Source organism: Calypte anna, chromosome 14 (assembly GCF_003957555.1).
Source record: "Calypte anna isolate BGI_N300 chromosome 14, bCalAnn1_v1.p, whole genome shotgun sequence".
NCBI classification, from domain to species: Eukaryota; Metazoa; Chordata; class Aves; order Apodiformes; family Trochilidae; genus Calypte; species Calypte anna.
Genome location: NC_044260.1, coordinates 4015488 through 4033766, shown reverse-complemented (window position 1 = coordinate 4033766; position 18279 = coordinate 4015488). Strand labels below are relative to the sequence as shown.

Below are 18279 nucleotides of genomic sequence, written 5' to 3'. Positions count from 1 at the left end.
TGTATGAATACAGAGACATTTTACCAAGTTAATACTATTACAGATTTGTATGCATAGCTCATAGGAAATCCCTCATCTTAATTTTGTGCTGTGTTTGGGGGACAGACATGAAAAGATGGGTATGATCTGGACTGCCAGATATCATTGTTCACCCTGAGTCTTAATGTAGCACTGAAATTGAAGCCTGTGGGCTGCAAAGGAGCAATATGCAACTGGTCCTTCTCCCTGGGCCACCAGTTGGGCTCACACCTTTGGCATTACAAAGAACAAGCACGGGAGAGAATGAACTCTTGCTGTATTTGATCTCAAGAAATATTATATATTACTGTATTTTCCCTCTTTTGCCAGTCTCCTGTCCTTTTCACTGCCTTATATTGTCCAGTGATTTCTCAAATCTGTACATTACCCTCATTACAGCTCTGACATCTTTTTCCCATTTATTATCAGTTCTCTTGCTTGCTTTCCTGACTTTTTTTTCCACCCCTTTCCTCTTTTTCTGCCTTCCGTAGTTTTAATTTCTCTTGCTTTGCTCATTCAGCATTAATGGGATTCACATTTGATTTAGGACATCTTCAGTGGCCACCTGACTTAGTCATCTGGTTTCTATTTATAGCCAAAAGACAAGAATAAGCAGTTTTGGAGCACAGTTCATCCACAGTGTTTTAGATACTTCTGAATGAAATGCATCCATCCGTGACTCTTTCTTTCCCTTCTTTGGGCTCCTTCTGCCCATTCACACTCCTGAGAAGCCTCTTGCTTTCACTTTGATTGTTGTCATTTGCCAGTAAGAAAGGCAAAGAGATTTTCACATTATTAGCAATGTCATAAAAGACAAAGAAGGAAAAGTTAGCTCTTACAGTTGTATTTGGGAGGGAAAGTGCCTTTCTTTCAGCTGAATTTTTCATTTCCTGGCTCCAGGTAAAACCATCTCCAACGTGGAGGAGTCAGTCACCCTGGATAACGGAGGCTTCACTGCTCTGGAGCTCAACAGCAGACACCTGAACATCAAGAGCACCTTCTCAAAGAAGAATGGAACCAGGTAAGAAGCTGGGAAACCCATGAACTTGGAGCTATTCAATAGGCAAAGGGAAAAAACTGCTGCCTGGAGGATCCATGGAGGACTTTAATACCCAATCACTGTTCCAGGTGGTGATTCTGGCTTCTAAGCATGATTTAATTATGTCATTTCAGAGAAATGACAACATGCCCTACACTCACCTCTTATGTTTCCTAGGTCTCCTCCTCGCCCAAGCCCGGGGGGGCTGCACTACTCTGATGAAGATATCTGCAACAAGTACAATGGAGCTGTGCTGACTGAGGGCTTGGGCCTGAATGAGAAGCCCTTAGAAGTATCAGAGTCAGAGGTAAGGGTTTGCTTTTCTCTTGCCAAACCTTGCCCAGTCACACTAATTTCCCCACTGATTCCTGGCAAGGCTTTGAAGCCCTCATTCCACACCTGCATTATCCTGTTTTATCATTTTTTGTCTGTCTTGAGGACTTTAAAAGGTCCAGTTCACTAGTCTGTTCACATCACATCTTAAAATTGAAATGTCAAAAGCAAAAATGACAGGCAAGACCCAGCCACAACAGATCCCAGACCTTGCTTTGGTAAATGTTCACAGGTTTTTAGTGTTCCATGGAAAGTCAAGTGCAATCAGTCAGCCAGTGTGTGCTGACCGATTGGAAAGGGGCTGCATGTCTCCTTCTGCCTGTGAGCTGCAAACTTGGAGCACTTTTGAGAAAATCCATGTATGCTGCAAAATAACTAGGTGGCAAGTTATTTAGATGAGGCTGAAAGCTGAACACTTTTGTTGCACTGACTCAAGTATAGGCTGAAATTTTCACTGTGCCTTTTCTAGACAGGTGCAGAAAAGACCCAAGATTTGAAAGAGTGGTGGTGTGTGATGATAACTGCTGCCTCTGTTACAGAGGGAGTAAGTGGGATGTGAGTTCCCTGGCAGGGAGCACATACCCATGGCTGTGAGAGCCCAGAATTCAGGTTTCTGAACACCCCAGCCCACAGCCTTGGTCTAACTGAAGAGGAGCCTTCTGCTCAGGTTGCCTTTAGACTCTGTTCTCCAAGGAGGGTGGGTGTCTGCTGGCATTATCCATCTGGCAGTGCTCCACCTTGTGTATTACATCCCCTTTAAGAAGAAAGAAAGCAATTGCTGTCTTTAAAGCCCAAGAGCTGCCAGGGGTGAATAGACAGACTTCAAGGGATCTCCAGAAAGGTAAATCTGTCTCTAAAATCCTCTGTTGTCAGCTGAGCCCCTGATGAATCTGAGCTGACAGCGCAAGAAGCGAGCAGTGGGCCAAGCCTCTCCAAACCTGACCCTTCTAGCAAGACTAAATCAAGAGCAGAAAGGAGGGAGAGAAGATGACAGTTGTCATCTGTAGTTTTTCTGCACCTGCAGCTACAGCTGCTTTTCCCAGCTACCTGGCTCTCACCTCCTGCTAATTACCAGGGACAGCCTGCTGCTTTGTGCTGCCCTGTGGCTGACCCATCATGCAGGCAGCTTTCCTTGGCATTGCTCAAGCTGCTGTCTATGCAAGGCACCAGCATTCCCCTTCAGATTAAACCCATGGTGCTTTGGTCATGTCACTGTAACAGCCCGGCATTAAACCTGTCATTAAAACAGTTTGCTGAGCATGATCATGAATTTAGCACTGGCACCTTTTGACATTAATTTCGGTGCCCCGTGTGCTATTCCCTGGTAATGCTCAAAAGTCTACTTCCAGGGTGTCATTACTGCCTTCCATATGCACTGTTTGTACAGCAGAGAAGAAAGTGATTTTTGTTGTGTTTTTGGTTATTTTTTTCTCGGGCTGCTATTAATGTTATTTATTTACTGTGCATTGCAGTCAAGCCTGAAGGTCTCAATTGAGATTCTAGTGTTTTTGTGAATCTGTGTGTGCATGTGAGTACGTGAGCAAAATATGCCTCCTGTTTTTTTCCTTGAGGCTTAGATATGCAGCCCTTCTGTATAATGTCTTTGATGCTTGGTGGGGTTTGTTTTTTTTTTGGTGGGGAGTGCTTTTAGGCATGAAATGTTAATATGCTCCCAGTAGAGGTAGCAATAGGAGATGCTGCCTTTTGATCAGCCTGGAAATGCTGTTTACACTGACTGGTACAGACAGGAGGTGAGGGTGGGCTGGGGCAGAGGTAGGTATAGTTCTTTGACCACTTTCTTTTCATGTACTCCTGTACCTATTAGCTTTTTCTGTTTGTCTTTTCTGTTCTGTTTATTTCTGTTCTCAAAGGAGATCTTAACAGACAAGCTCTGTTTCCTGAGAATTTCAAAATTTCCATCTCTCTTAGCAGGTTGAAATACTTCCCATTATACAAAGATTCAAAGATATATTTTTATGTAGGAGCTCTACATAGGTTTGCTCCTCTGCAGCAAAGGGGGTCCTGATGCTATTTTCCTCCAATGCATCTTTGCATGGATCTCAAATTGCTTCCAATATGATGCATGTAAGAGCAGGCAAGGCCAAAAAAATGTGCTTTTGCTTCCCACCTGCCTGTCATCTTGTTGCTGCTTAGTTTTACTCCTGTTGCCTGAGGTGTCAAGATTTTATATGGAAAATAAGGAAGCTCACTGGCTTTAAGTCTCATGAGGTTTAGTGAACATGAAGAAGTCTGCGAAGAACTTTCAGGCTGACTGACTGCACTTACAACACAGCTGCCTGGGAGCCTTCCTCCAGGCTTCCTCCTGATGAGGAGAGGAAGGGAGAAACAAAGAGAAAATGATGCAGACCAAGCAGTACTCTTAATATTCATAAATCAAGTGTTTAACTTACTCCATGTCATGAAAGCCAAGCACCAGTACTGTTAATGAGGTTAAAGTAGTTTAATTGGCAGGTATGGAGCAAGAGAGTGCTAAGAGTGTGATTACTAAATGATTAATAATAATAGGCTTTTAGATAATGAGTCAAGTGGACAAGGTTCTGGGCAGATAATCTGAAGAAATTTGGTCTTCACCATTACAGAAATGTGATGATATATCTGCCATGTCATCAAGACATGGAAGAGCAGTTTTACAGGAGGGGAGGATGTGGTCCGTTTGTTTGTTCTCATACGTCCTTGCAGTCTCCTAAAAACTGGTTTTGGGAGGCAGTCTTCTCACAGATTGTGCAAGTTATCAGTCAGTGCTGACTGCTGGTGATGCTCTGGCCTTCCCAGCTGCTCTCTGCAGTCTGAGTGATTTTTTTGCTTTCTCAGCTCTGTAGGAAGATATTATAAGCTTCCAATTAACACTTAATAGGGAATATGGTTTCACTTGTTTCCAATAAAGCTCTCCTGTGATTTGGACAAGTTGGGCACCATGTGGAACCCATCTGCAGGTAACACATTAAATAAGGAAGGGGTCCTGTGTCCAGAGAAACCTTTTTGCATACTAGATAAATTTCTCTCTTTTGATAGCATATTCTTTTCATGTCAACAAAAAGAAACTACTGCCATCTACATTTTTAGAAATAATCTCAGAAGTTTGTTTCCTATGCAATCACTTAAAAAAAAAAAAAAAGTAATTGGAGCTATTTACCATATTCAGATTTCCCACTGAGGAAGATGGCCAAGTCTGGTCACGGACTTGCTTATGAACAGCACTTGTGCATTTTGTGCTATCAATAAAACACTTAAATAGCCTCTCCTTTCCAGTACTTGTTGTTTCACAGGCATCCATGCACCTATGGTTGACTGTAATGTCACTGCTCACCCAATCACACTTCAGCCTTTGGAGGTTTCCAAGGTAACAAAGCCACAGCAGCATGGAAAGGAGAAAACCAAAAACAAAGCAACAAGCCCTGCAGCATTTCTATTTAGTCAATAGTTTTTAAACCACTAAAAAGTAATCCTCTAGTATAAGCTGGCTGTATTGTCATGCAAAACAGATTTGTCTTGTAACTCCTTGATTTTTATCAGGGCATAGAGGGATGTGGGATGGCAATATAGAGAATTCCTTGCTGGTGAGAACTGGTGCCTTGTTCTGAGCAGACCTTAGAAGATACTTTGGAAACATGAACATCAGAGGCAGCTCCTGCCTGTTCTGAAGGAAATACAAAAAAAACATGTTGTTTTTAAACTAACAAATTGGTTATCCTTTCCAGCAGCAGTGCTAATGATGGTGAAAGGCTGAAGCTGGTGCAGATATCTACGTTTCATGGAATTTTCTTCTGAAAGGCACTGGCCTTATTTACACCAAATTAGTGTCCTACTTCGGTTGGTATAACGGAGTAATTAGTGGACAGATAATCAGCAGGTGGTATTGTGTTAAATTCCCTCTTTCTGTTCATGGCAAGTTCAAGTGACACTGTCTTTCAAATGCCAGCAGCCCATCTAATAGTGTTCCCACTATTTCTCCTCTATATTATCTTGACTTCTGGCAATCTCAGAAGAACTTGGCTTAGGTACAAAAATGATATTAGTTTTGTTGGTGAGTATTTTTCTCTTAGTGGTGGACAGAAATCAAGTGGCTGCATCAGTACTATTATACCCATCAAGTCATCTGTCAATCTTCTGGAATCAGCGTCTTCTCAGCATTTCTTCTTAGAGCTTCCAGACTTTTAGTTGTTCTTATATTTCTGTATGTCTGTAAGGAACCACTGGAAGGGATTTTATTTTTCACCCTTATGTTTAAAACACCTCAGCCCAGCTGATGTGATCTGTAATTGTTTCCTGGGGGGATGGCCGAGCAGGTCCTAGTCAGTAAGAGTGGTGGTGGGATGGAGAAGGGGTCAGAAGACACAACAAGAGCAGTTGTAGCCTTTGTTGGAGGGAAAACATCCATAGTTCACCTTCAGGTGCTGCTCCTGGTGAGTGAGCCATAACCACCTGCCCCTGATCAGGATGCAGAGACTTTTCTTCTGGATTTTCTTCTTCACCATCCCTCAGCTTTTCAGGCTCTTTTCACCTTAACGTGAAACTACAGAGCTGCAGCAAAATGTTTGTAGGTAGAGGCATGTGCATAGTGCAACTTCTTTCTTTGTAAGAAAACCAGAATTTAGGGATCTTTTGGTCTGCAGATAAATTTGGTTGCCTCTGCAGCTGAGGACCAGCCTGCCTGACCTCTTGCTGCCATGCCCTGCCTTGCTGCCACATCTGCAGCCAGCAGAGGTACCTTTGTTGGAGTCCTTTACAAAAATAGACAGGGCAGTGCTGGCAGGATGTTGCCTCCAGTGGTGCCAAGATTCTGGAGCTGCTCTCTGCACCCCAAAGTAGTCCAAAGCTGAGGATATTCCAGGCATGCTGCAAAACCCAGCTGTTCAGGAAGGTCTTTGGAGGGAGTCAGGTGTTGGCTTCCTGAGGCTGGCAGCTGGTCCAAAGGAGCGTTTTTCTAGGAGACAGACTTACTGAATTCCTTCTGGGATAATTATTAAACGTTGGTAGGCTTTTGTTGTAATATTAATTACGTGCCAAGGCAGCTGAAGCTTTGCATTCTTAAAATAATCAAGCAGTATATAATTCCGAAAAAAAAAGCCAAAGATTTGTTAACAGCAGAAGGGAAATTTTGCAAAGCTGGAACAGAGCTGCTTTGCCCAAACTTTTCGGAACCTCTAGGAAAAAATTCTCAGCCCTGCTCATCACCATCTGTGCTGGAAAACGGGCATAAAATGGTATCAAAACAGCCACCTAAGCAAAGAAGTGGGATGATGGATGTGGTGCCCTTTTCAAACACTGGTTTGCAAGGCAGTTGAGGATTGTTCTTCAGAGACCATTAAAAAGGAGCTTTAGAGGAGGAGAGACTGGTGGTGTGGCAGTCAGGATCAAGAAGGATGTTTGTTTGCTGTGTGGTGTCATAGATCAGAAGGATACCAACCTTTTGAAACTAATTGCATCAACTAAAAGATGCTGCACTTTCCCATCTCTCTCTCATACCTTAGGCAGCTATTACTTTGATATTTAATTGCCTTTAGAATTGGCTATGCAGACTATTGGGGGGGGGAGGGAAGGGAAATAAAAGCTTCTGAGAGATTCTGAAAAGATTCTGAGAGGAGGCATGAGATCTGGAAATGACTGGGTAAGTGTTTGTGTGCTCTGTGGGATGTGGCTGTTATCAGTGGGAAGAGAAGAAAAACGTGTGCTTGGATATCATGGCCAAGGCTTTGCCATGGTCCCTGTCCCCAGAGGGGATGTATGAGCCCCCTGTGGTTCCTCCAGCTGCATTGCAGCAGCAGTGCTTCAGAGGAAGGGCAGAGGCACAAAGCTGATCTGGTTACATCTCCATAGAGCTCCTGCTTGACATTAATATCAGCTTTGAAGCTACTTGGACACCAAGCATAAATGTTTCAAGGGGAAAGATCCACTCTGAACACAGGGCTGTGCCTGAGCAGCTCCAAGAAAGCAACTCCTCCACCTGGCAGTTGTTCTTTTCCCAATTTTACATTCCCTTTCTTGTGTTGCTGCTGTTTTTTCACCTTGTCCCACCAATATTCTGATGGAACATGGAGATAGAGTCGTTTGCCTGAAGGAAAAAAAAAAAAAAAGCCATTTTGCTTAATTCCCTTTCAGTGATCTAACTCAATTTCAATACTTAATGGGGCTTGCAAGCCAAATTCAGAGCAGTGTGCAGGGTACAGGTGGTCTGGTCTGACCACAACCAGCAGCACATCTGGCTCAGTCCAATGGCTTTGCAGGGAAGACATTCCTTCTGTCCTTGCATCAGAAGAACAGATATTCTCAATTGTAATTGCAGTCTTCTTGATGATGTGATGGAGAGCTGTTGGTTTCCCTAGGGTGTCTCTATACTTCCCTATATTTCCTGTCAGAATAGAACCTCCCAGCTCCCACCACAGAGCTCTGCAGGGAATTAGGAGGGATTGCATCTCTTATTGCCAGCATTCATATCATAGAATCATAGAATTGGCTGGCTTGGAAGGGACCTCAGAGATCATCAAGTTCAACCCTTGATCCACTCCCGCTGCAGTTCCCAGCCCATGGCACTCAGTGCCACATCCAGGCTCTTTTGAAATATCTCCAGACACGGAGAATCCACTACTTCCCTGGGCAGCCCATTCCAATGGCTGATCACCCTCTCCAGAAAGAAATTCTTTCTCATCTCCAACCTAAACCTTCCCTGGCACAACTTGAGACCCTGCCCTCTTGTCTTGTTGAGAGTTGTCTGGGAAAAGAGCCCAACCCCCCCTGGCTCCAACCTCCTTTCAGGGAGTTGTAGAGAGTGATGAGGTCTCCCCTGAGCCTCCTCTTTTCCAGGCTGAACACCCCCAGCTCCCTCAGCCTCTCTTCATAGGGTCTGTGCTCAAGTCCCTTCACCAGCCTGGTTGCCCTCCTTTGGACCCACTCCAGGACCTCGAAATCCTTCCTGAACTGAAGGGCCCAGAACTGGACACAGTAAACTCATCAGGGAACTTTCCCTGTAGTAGCAAAGCCTGGCTAAACCAGAGTTTTCCTACAGAGTACAAACCATCCTACCTTAAAATTATGACCTTTGTCTGGTAATTTTAAACTTCTCTTTAATTTCTTTTGGATGAAACACTAATGGTTGATTTTGGTTTTGTTGGTTATTTTCTCCAGGCCACTGACTCAGATTATGAAGACGAGTTGCCCAAACACTCCTTTGTCAACCATTACATGAGTGACCCCACGTACTACAACTCCTGGAAGCGGCAGCAGAAAGGGGTGAAGCACCCAGCACCCTACAGATACGAGGAGTGTGCTGCCAGTGAGACAGAACCCTATTTCCAGACTGTCATCACGACACAGAGCTCAGGAGGGGTGTACACCCCAACGGGACAGCCCGCACCCGGCTCCCGGACTCCAGTGACAGGTTTTTCCTCCTTCGTTTGAGACGGGGCTGGAGGATCTGGTGGCACTGCTGGTGGCACTTCTGGTGGCACTTGGAGGGAGCTGTCACGGTGACTGCGTGCGTGTGTGCGTGTGAACTGTGGGGAACTTCTCTATCAGGGTAGAAACAGATGGGAACACAAACGAGGATGGGGTTGTTGTTTTGGTTTGTTGGGTTTGTTGTTTGTTATTTTCTCAAGACAATCAACTCGAAAAAAAAACATGGAGCTGAACCTTTGTTTAAAAGAAGAAAAAAATGGAATTCTGAAAAGTGATGATTTTAACCACTTGTGAATAGTAGGGGTTTTTTAACTGCTTTTTGTAACACTGCTTCAGGAAGCAGATCCCATGCCCTTCTCTTCCCTCTTTCTTTCTCTCCCCTCCTCCTGTCTCCCCATTCCCAAACAAGGAGGTGAATTCCCTAGATGCAATGAGTGACTTTGTGATGTGATTTGAAGAGAAAACAACGCCTCCCAGGCTCCTTTTTCTTCCTTCTTCTCTATTCTTTTTCTTTTATTAATGTTATTATTTATTTCATTTTTCCCCTGTCATCAAGGTCAAGTAGGAAAATATAGAAAAGGCACAATTTTTTCTGTGAAAAGCAGACACCTCCTCTCTCCTCTCCTCATTGTTGCTCCCCACATTAGGAGCACTGGCTGATCAACTTAAGCTCAATGTGTCACTGTGTCTGCTCCAGACTCACTACTGCTATGTTTATATGGAATTACTGACCTGCTTTTCTCCTTTGTTCAAATGGGACCTGCTGCATTCTTTAAATATTCCAATTCCAGGACCTCTAGAAGAGGAGATGGCTCAAAAGAGCACTGTAGGCAGCGGTGGGTGAAGCAAGTGGGAAGAATTCAGATGCAAGGTCAGTTTATTTCTGGTGTGGTTCTAATCCTCCCTTGTGAACTGCCTGTGACATCTGAATGGGTCATTATTTTTAAAGTCAAAGGACACAGCCCAGCAAGCCAGAGGAATCTTTCAATTAAGTTTGCAGTGACAAGCTAGAGAATCCACTAATTGATGAGAGTTTTGAGCATCAAAGTTATCCTGCCCTGTCAATAGTTGAGCATCCTTTCTCACACAGACTCTGCAGTGCTGCTTACTGGTCTGTAAAAAAGTACATGGTGGTTGCATTTGTCTGATTTTTTTTTTTTTTAGGACAAAGACACATCATGCAGACTGGGTGAGTTCTGGTGTCCACAGGTGCCTTTTATTGATTCTTCAGCTTCATATCTGGGAGAAGCAACAAAGTGTCTCCAAATAAAGCTAATGAGGTTTTTCAAGCATTAGGGTCATGAATTACCTTGTGCACGTTTACAGTCTGCCTTGTGCACTCGAAGCTACAGCCTTTGGAAAGAAGAGGGGAGGGGAGATTTTTAGCTCATTTTCCATCCCTTTGTATAGCTCCCTTTTTGTTTTCTTCTTTTCTGTCCTTTTCCTGAGTCTGTCACGTTTAGCAGCAAGTTGTTTACTCAAAAGAGAGGTTGTCAGGGGCTTAAAGAATCCAAGCCCTTGGACCTATCAGCAGTCCTGGATCACCAGGCTTGTCACTGCCAGAGTCACTGAATTCAGAAGTAGGCAAGTCTCTGTCACTCCAAGCATCTGGCATTTCCTCCCAGGTGGGTTTAGGTCAACCAGAAAAATTGGTATCCTGCAGTTTGCCAACCTCACATCAGGTCACATGTGGATTGTTACTATTGCAAACTGTCCCTGTCCTCCCTGGGTGTGGGTGTCTTCAAGGCTTGTTGCTGAAAGGAACCTGGTGTTGGTTACAGTGGCTGTCCCTGCCCAGGGAGGGCTGGTTAGAAGTAGCCTGGTGGTACCTCACCTGAACAGGTGAGGTTCAAGAGCAGGCTCATCCCTGCTGTCACCTTTCTTCTTGGACAGGGCAGGTGATCTCAGAACTTCTTTTACTCCAGGGCACTGTCTCTGAGCATTGCTGCTCTTGGTGCTCACAGATTCTGGATAGCTTTGGCACTGGATTGCTGTTCTTCTCCAAAGGCTCCAGAAAGAAAAAAGTTCAAAACCAAAAACTCCAGTGGGTGTGTTTAAGGGCTTTTGAGTTTGGGATAATGATCCACAACTCATTAGATGGCAAGAGATGTGCAAAGACAAGGGCTTGAGCCAAAACCCTGTGAGCCATCCCCCTCTCTGCACCTGGGTAGGATGTGTGTGGGATGAAGAAGGAGCTCCAAAGAGGATGACATGGAGCTTATTGTGAAGAGGAATGCAAAGCAAACAAAAACCCCACTGCCTTCTGTGCACTTTGACTGTTCTCTTAAGCCATATTGACTTTGCTTTAATTACTGAACTGACAAAAAATTGTTTGCAGTCTGAGTTTTCTGTTTCTTAGCCAAAATTATCTATGTGACTTTCTGATTTGTTTTCTTTCTCCTTTATTTCCTGCATCAGATTACATATTTTAAACACCTTGTTTTATATACACGAAACATAGCAATGCAATGCTGTTGGAATTTTAATGGTGCTTATCCAACAGGTGTGTAAGGTAGTGCTACAGGAGGAGCCTTTCAAGGACCACTAAGGACTTAGAGATGTAAACTAGTAGAAAGTAGATCAAACACATCTTGCTCCAAAGGAAAGTGCAATCCAAGTAGTTCCACATCTCCTGAATATTGCCAGATCTGAACTGGTGTAAGGTGCAGTTACTCCCTGGGGCTGATCTGATACCACACTGAGCTAAAAAAGCAAGGAAACCATGGAGGATAAAGGAAATGGACTCTGTGGCCACTGCTCTACTGAATGACAACACAGGGCATAGCACAATCTACACAAAGAGAGAAGTGATTATTCCTTTTTTCTCAGAGCCATCTGCGACAAAAAAGCCTGAGCCTCCTTGGGGCCTGCTGGGTTGGCTGTGTGGCCCTTTTCTTCTGACTGCTGCCAAAATAAAAGGTTAGGTGTGATTCCCTTAGGACCTGTTGATCCAAACAATGGTATTTCTCCTCCATTCCAGTGCCCACTGTTGTCACTGTCAGTTTGGTTTTGTTGGTTTCTGTTACATCTGGGTTTATTTTACTTAAATAACTGCAGAGGATGGAAGGGCACTGCCCTGCTCCCCCCTCAGCTGGGCATAGGATTATGGCTTCTGCTGCTCAGGATCCTGTAAAGCTACATGCATGATGCCTGTGCCTTCTTGTTAGCATGCTGTACTTGTAAAATATGACTCCTGGGTAGGTTCTTATTTACCTTAGATGTCAGGTAAATTGTTCTGTCTGGAAGGAAACCATCAGCTGGCAAGAAATCTCTCTTTCATAACTGTAATCTTTGGGAATCACAGCTTTGAAATACGATTTCTAAACAGTAGTTGTCATGTTACAGTAACTTCACCCATCAGATGCATTTCTGTCTCTATCTTCTTGTTTGGAACAGTCTTGAAAAATGAAGGCTTGTATTTAAAATGCCTTCTTTAGGATATTTTATTTGTATTTATTTATTTTCCATGTTTCTCAGGTCTCTTGGTGGCTGTTACTAAATAATAAAAACAGTGCCATGAAATGACCAAGGGAGACGTTTCAGGGAAGAGTTTAATAGGAGCTCGTTTTTCATGCAATACCCATGGAAACAACCAATTTCCTGCAAGAAGAAGGTGCCCAACCCTTCACCCTTCTCCCAGGGCTGAGATGACAGCAGCCATCACCATCAGCAGTGCTCCCAGCACTCCAAACAGCACCAAGCCTCAGGTTGTCCCTATCACAAAGCACCTTCACATAACTGAAGGAGTGATGCCATTCCAGCTCACTCAAAGTGGAGCCTTTTTTCCCCCCCAAAAATGTATCAGATATGGAGAGTCCCTCATCACAGGGGATGCCCTTGGGTGGAATCATTTTTCCCATCTTTTAATGCTCAGATACTGCCAGCCCAGCAGTACTGCTGGGGTGAGAAGGGACAGGAGAGGGCACTGTTTTACCTTGGTGAATGGCACTCTCTTTTTCTCCATCGGGGAATCATCCATGGGAAACCCCTTCGGTAGGGAGGACAGAGACAAAAAAGAGCCCAGAGAGCCCAGGGTGTCATCAGCATTTACTAAAGGAATCACACTTTTGGAAGCAGTTGGTATTACTGGAAAGAAGGAAAAAAAAAATACAGAAAAAGGAACTAATCCATTACCCAAAAGGATTTTTTTTTTTTCATTTTGTGTGTTAAAGCCAATGATGCTTTGCAGATGGGCCAAGATCTCATTTTTCCTGCTTATACCCAGGTCTCTGCCAGAAGCTGCTGTAGCAATTGTTTAGAATAAACATCCGAGCCTGTCTTGACATGGGGACGCATTTATTATCCTTGTCATTTCTTCCCTCAAGAAATCCATTGGGTCATTCAAAGAGTACCCAAGCTGCTCTCCAAAAAGGGGGGAGAGATGAGCTGCTTATACATACAGAACACTGGTGTCTTCTCCCTCTTACTGTTTTCAGATAAGCAGGGTGACTTCTTCCAGAAAAATCCTTTTCAAAAAGGAATTTATCAAGAAACTTAAAAAAACCCCAAAACACCTAAATAAAAACACACACAAAAAAAAATCTAGAAAGACAACCACTGGCAGGGCCATTAGAAACACTGAAGTCCTAGAACCTGTGATGTGTAGGAATTTGATCTCAAAATCTCTATCTGTAATCTCCTTTATCAATAGCAGCCAGAAGGGCACATGGAATGAGGGGTTATATCTGATGAGGAAAATCCATCACAGAGGAGTTGCCAGGTGTGCAAGTTGTACTGTGAACAGCTGGATTTGACCTGTAGCTCCCACTAGCTCCATCACAACCCTTAGGGTGTTTTTTTACCTTTTTGCCAGCATGTGTGGAGACCATATGTTATCATGGCATCACTAGAGGTCCTGTGGGGAGAGGGATATTGCTGTGGTGTTTATACAAAACCACACACATGATGGTGTGGTTGTACAGTATCCACTGAAACCTCCTTATGGAAAGCCACCCTTGAATTAGGAGCACGTTCACGCCAAGACTGACCACGCTGGGCTGAGCATTGGCCTAAAATGCCTTCACCTGACAAGGCCCTTCAATTCTTTGTATTTCTGTACTCTGACTCTTCTCCCTCACATCTCCAACCCCAGCTCCTCCCAAACAAATGAAGTTGGCTTGCATTTTGTGAAGGTGTGAAGTTGCCACCTCGGTGGCAGAGAACCTACGAGCACACACGTGACATCTGGGACAGGTGAGAGATGTCTGAACAAGGAGTGAAATACCACTGAGACTTGAGTTGAGATTCAGGTTCTGACTCAGAATTATTTTATCTTCTCAAAGCTGCCACCTGCCCACTTTAAATGGCCTTGGAGCCACAAGATTTGGCAGGAAATTCATTATTTTGATGTTCTTTGATCACTGTGCACTTTCTTGGGGCTTGAATTGCTGGATATAGAGATTGGAATGGGCTTACAGAGCTTTCTATCCAAGTGTTTTCCCATTTATGTATGATTCTCCAGATCTGGGAATGGAATCTTTCTGTTAACGTGACATGGTGATATTCTGCAGGTGGGGCACCTGGGATGTGCCACCAGTGCTCCCCTCTCAATGCCATTAAGCTCCTGGGTGCTGCTGGGATCTGTCACGGTGCAGTGGGAGCTCTCAGGTAGCAGAAAGGAGCAAGACCAGAGTAAAATGGTGAGTTTGTAGCTGGTCACTTTGCCACTCTTGGGATGGAGTCCATCCTCTGGTTTGGTATCTGCTGTCAGTTTAGGGGTAGGGCCTTGCACAGCTGTGTTTGAGTTACCCTTTGGTGTGCTACAATTATCAGATCATTGCTTTTACTTCAGTGTCTCCTTGGGGATTTGCCCTGGAATTTTTGTTCCACACCTCTTGTTAGCCTCACCTTCACCAATCCACTATTTTATATGAGAAAGTTACTTCTTCTTTTGCAAACTTGCTTCTAATTAAAAGAACCCTTTTTGAAATATGTGTGTCCTTGGTACATTTATTTTGGGGGAGGGGATGTATTTTCCAGCCTCTTCTGTTATTTTTTGGGTTTGTGGGTTCCTTGCCAGCATGTTCACAAGTTAATAGCTCAGGATGGTGAAAATGTAACACGGGCTGAAATTCTGTGCTGTTGGTTCTGGACTGTAAAATCCTGTAATCCTCTGCTGCTTTTCAGCTAAAATAACATTCTCAAATAGTTTCCACCCAAAATTTGATCCGCCTTAAATATTTTGTTACTTTGCAGTGACAACCTTCCTCCAGATCCTTAATATAGGAGAGATATGAAACCCATTCAGAAATGGAAACCCATGGGGACACCATTCTGGATGCTTTCATCCCCCTGCAAATAATTTTTGTCCTCCCCTGCACCTTTGTAGCAGCTATCAGTTGGTTCCCACAAACGTGCTGATGTTGGGGAGGCTGGGAGAGATCCCAAAGGTGGAAACTGGGGCAGCTCTGGTATTCCAGGGTGGTTGTTGGTGTTTTTCACTAGCTGAGCATCTGGCCTAGAGAAGTAAACTAAAGAGAGTCAGGTCAGCTACAGCTTTGATGGGAGAAATGAGGGCGAGAAATCACTGTTTTCCAAGTGGGAGAGGGAAGGGGGAAAAAAAACGTCAAACTGCTAACTTGTATTTCCCTACTCCTGAAAGGGATGTTATAAATAATGCAGTGTTGTATAAAAACAGGCAGCCCTGTGCAGCTGGTAGCTTGTAATAACCCAGAGGTATCGATGTACCCGTTTTGAAGATGAAAATCCTCACACCATAGCATTCCGTGAATGAGACATTATTCTGCAAAATTGCCATCAGATGCAGAAGTGTTTTTTTGAGGTCATTTTGCCTCTGAAGTGTATCATCCTCCCACTTTTCAGCCCTTACTCCTCTCAGGATGCTTTTCCTCCGCACATGTTTTTGTGGTTAAGAGTTGAGCACGGACATAAACACAGGAGTGGATGAGAAATCTGCCACAGCATTTTTAGCCTAAGCAATACCAGAGAAAACAGATTGGCTCCCCACCCCACCCTGAACAGCACAAGCAATGGCTTGACTGAATCGAGTAATTTGAGCTTTCATTACTGACCTTTTTCCTGCTATTTGTCTCATTTGTTTCCTCTTCTTCCCTCTGTGTTTCTGCTCCAGGGTTATTTCTTTTTATCCTTGCTCCTTTTTTTTCATTATTTTTTTAAGCCTGCCTCTTGGTGGTGGTGGGTTGGTTTTTTTCCCCTCTTCTATTTTCAGTTCAAACCTGCATATCCCACAAAATGAAAAGGAACTTTATCTTAACACATGTTTTTGTTGGGTTTTCATTCATTCCCTCTGTGCCCCAAGAGCAAGAGTCCTTTTCCTTTGCGGTTTTATCTCCTTGGAAATGCAGGGCACGTCCCTCTAAGCCACGGCAATGCGGCCACTGGGTTCCCAGGCCAGTAGAGATCTTTGTCAGGTAAGTTCATCACAGCTTGTGAAGGAGTTGGGATAAAAATAAAATCAGATGAGTCTGTGTGAAGTCATTCTGCAAAGTTTTACCAGGGAAATTTCTCAGCAGCACTGGATGCGGTGAAGTCGTTTGCGCACGGATTCTGCACTTGTATAGAGATAAATGAGAAAACTCTGAATTACCAGGGTGTAACAGTGACAATGTTGTGTCAGAGGAGAAAGCAAGCAACACCTGTGATATCACCCAAAGGTATTTCCCTGCATCGGGCAACTTCTAGGGAGGTAAGTGCACGTCTGTTCTGATTTGGTCCCCATACCTCACCTGGCAGTGCAGCCATGGGCTCGCTGTTCTTCACCTTGATCCTCTGAGTTCAGACCAAATCTTGCACTTTGTACACTGACCAGACAGTGCAGATAAAGCTGAAAGGCAAGTCTGGAAAAAAACCCCCATGTAATACAGCCTGGGGCCTCATGCCAAGAGCAATAAAATACCTTAAAAGCACAGGTGACCTCAGCACCCTGTCAAGCTGGCAGGATTCATATCCCTCCTTTGATAGGGGGAAAGTGAGGCATAAGCCAGCTTTGCCTGTGGGACCAAGCTACAGTGTGTGTGACTGGCATCAGTGTGCCCAAGTGGCCTGGATTGCAAATGTACTGAGTGCAGGACAAAGAAAACACATCTTTTTTTACCAAAACAGCAGGATGAGTTATTTTTGGGTGTCTATAAATTGTGTTGTTTTCCAGCACCATCATTCATACCCTACCAGGGGAAAATGACTGACCTAATTAGAGTTTAATTCCAAGAGTACAAGACTTAACTTGTAAATATAAGCTTTTTTGCATCATTTTGGGTTATTTTTGATTTATGGACAAGTGCATCTGATTAGCATAAGCACCCCAGAGATGGGGGACAGGGAAGGAGCAATTAGGAGCCATCACAGAAGCTGAAATATGGAAAATTTGGGATGAAGCAGGGCAAATTTCCAGACTGATCTATGAGGCTGTGACTTAATCTGCTGGGAGGCTGTATCCTCTGGGATTACATCTCACATAACATTATGGAAATCAGAAAATGTTTCATCCCCAGTGTGGAAAGACCTGGCAGAGGAAGGATTCAGCATTTCAATCCTCCATCCAGCAAAACCCATCAAGGGTGACTGATGAAGCCACTTTCATTGATCCATTGCTCTCTCCCTACCACAGAAGAAATTAAAGCAGTGAGAAAAATATACCTGAAGCCCATTTTATGAAGCAAGTAAGGGTTAATCCAGCCAGCTGGCTTTAGTTCCTATAGAAAATCCTCCTAGGGTGGTGGAGGGAGAAACCTCCAGCCATACCTGCTGGGTTTCTCAGGAGGGATTCTGCCTGGACATATTTAGGGTGACTCTCATCCAGCACCTGCTCATAGGGAGCACACAAAATGCTGAGTAAATCATAAGCCGAACAGCTTCATCCCTGCCCTTACTGCATGAGCTGCATGTGCCCCAGAAAAAATAACCATAGGTGAAAGAAGCCAATGGGCCAAATTCTGCCCTTGGGCTGCTGCTCTGAGCATCACCAGGACTGGCCCAGTAGAGACCTTGTTCTAAAAGGCATTATGCTCACTGAGCTCTTTTTAACATGTGTCCTTGTGAGATAGGGTGGGTTTGGAGGTAAGGGGATTATTGTATGTCACCTATTTAAAGCTGGAGTCTTCAAGGCCACGTCATGATAGGGGGTTTTTGGGTTATTTTTCTGGCTTGCCTTTTGATGTAGAAGTGGCTCAGCAGCAACTGGGGTTGTTGCAAATGTAGCCATGCCACTTCACTTTCTGGAATGCACTGGCTGCTTCATCAAGTGAAGCTGAGCTACCAGCTGGGAGGTCAGAAAAGACAGGGAAGTTCCCTGGAAGTGTTCAAGACCAGGCCGGATGGGGCTTGGAGCAATCTGGCCTAGTGGGATGTGTCCGGGTATTGGACTAGAGGATCTTTAAGGTCCTTTCCAACCCAAACCAGTCTGGGATTCTGTCCTAGAATTCTTTTCTGGTACAAAGTGAGTCAGGAAAAGGAGAGGCTATCCTACGAGGTGCTGGTGTCTGAAAGCACAGGGAACT

General features: G+C 44.2%; 1 protein-coding gene across 1 annotated transcript in view; it reads left to right on the top strand.

Moving 5' to 3' along the window:
* SDK1 (sidekick cell adhesion molecule 1) overlaps positions 1-14721 on the top strand; it is a 383067-nt gene extending 368346 nt beyond the window's left edge. Inside the window, exons 44-46 of the mRNA XM_030459721.1 lie at positions 919-1039; positions 1235-1364; positions 8534-14721. Of these exons, the coding sequence (XP_030315581.1) occupies positions 919-1039; positions 1235-1364; positions 8534-8806 (524 nt within the window). The 3' untranslated portion in view covers positions 8807-14721. The remainder of the gene's footprint in view (positions 1-918; positions 1040-1234; positions 1365-8533) is intronic.
* Positions 14722-18279: the final 3558 nt, after the last annotated feature.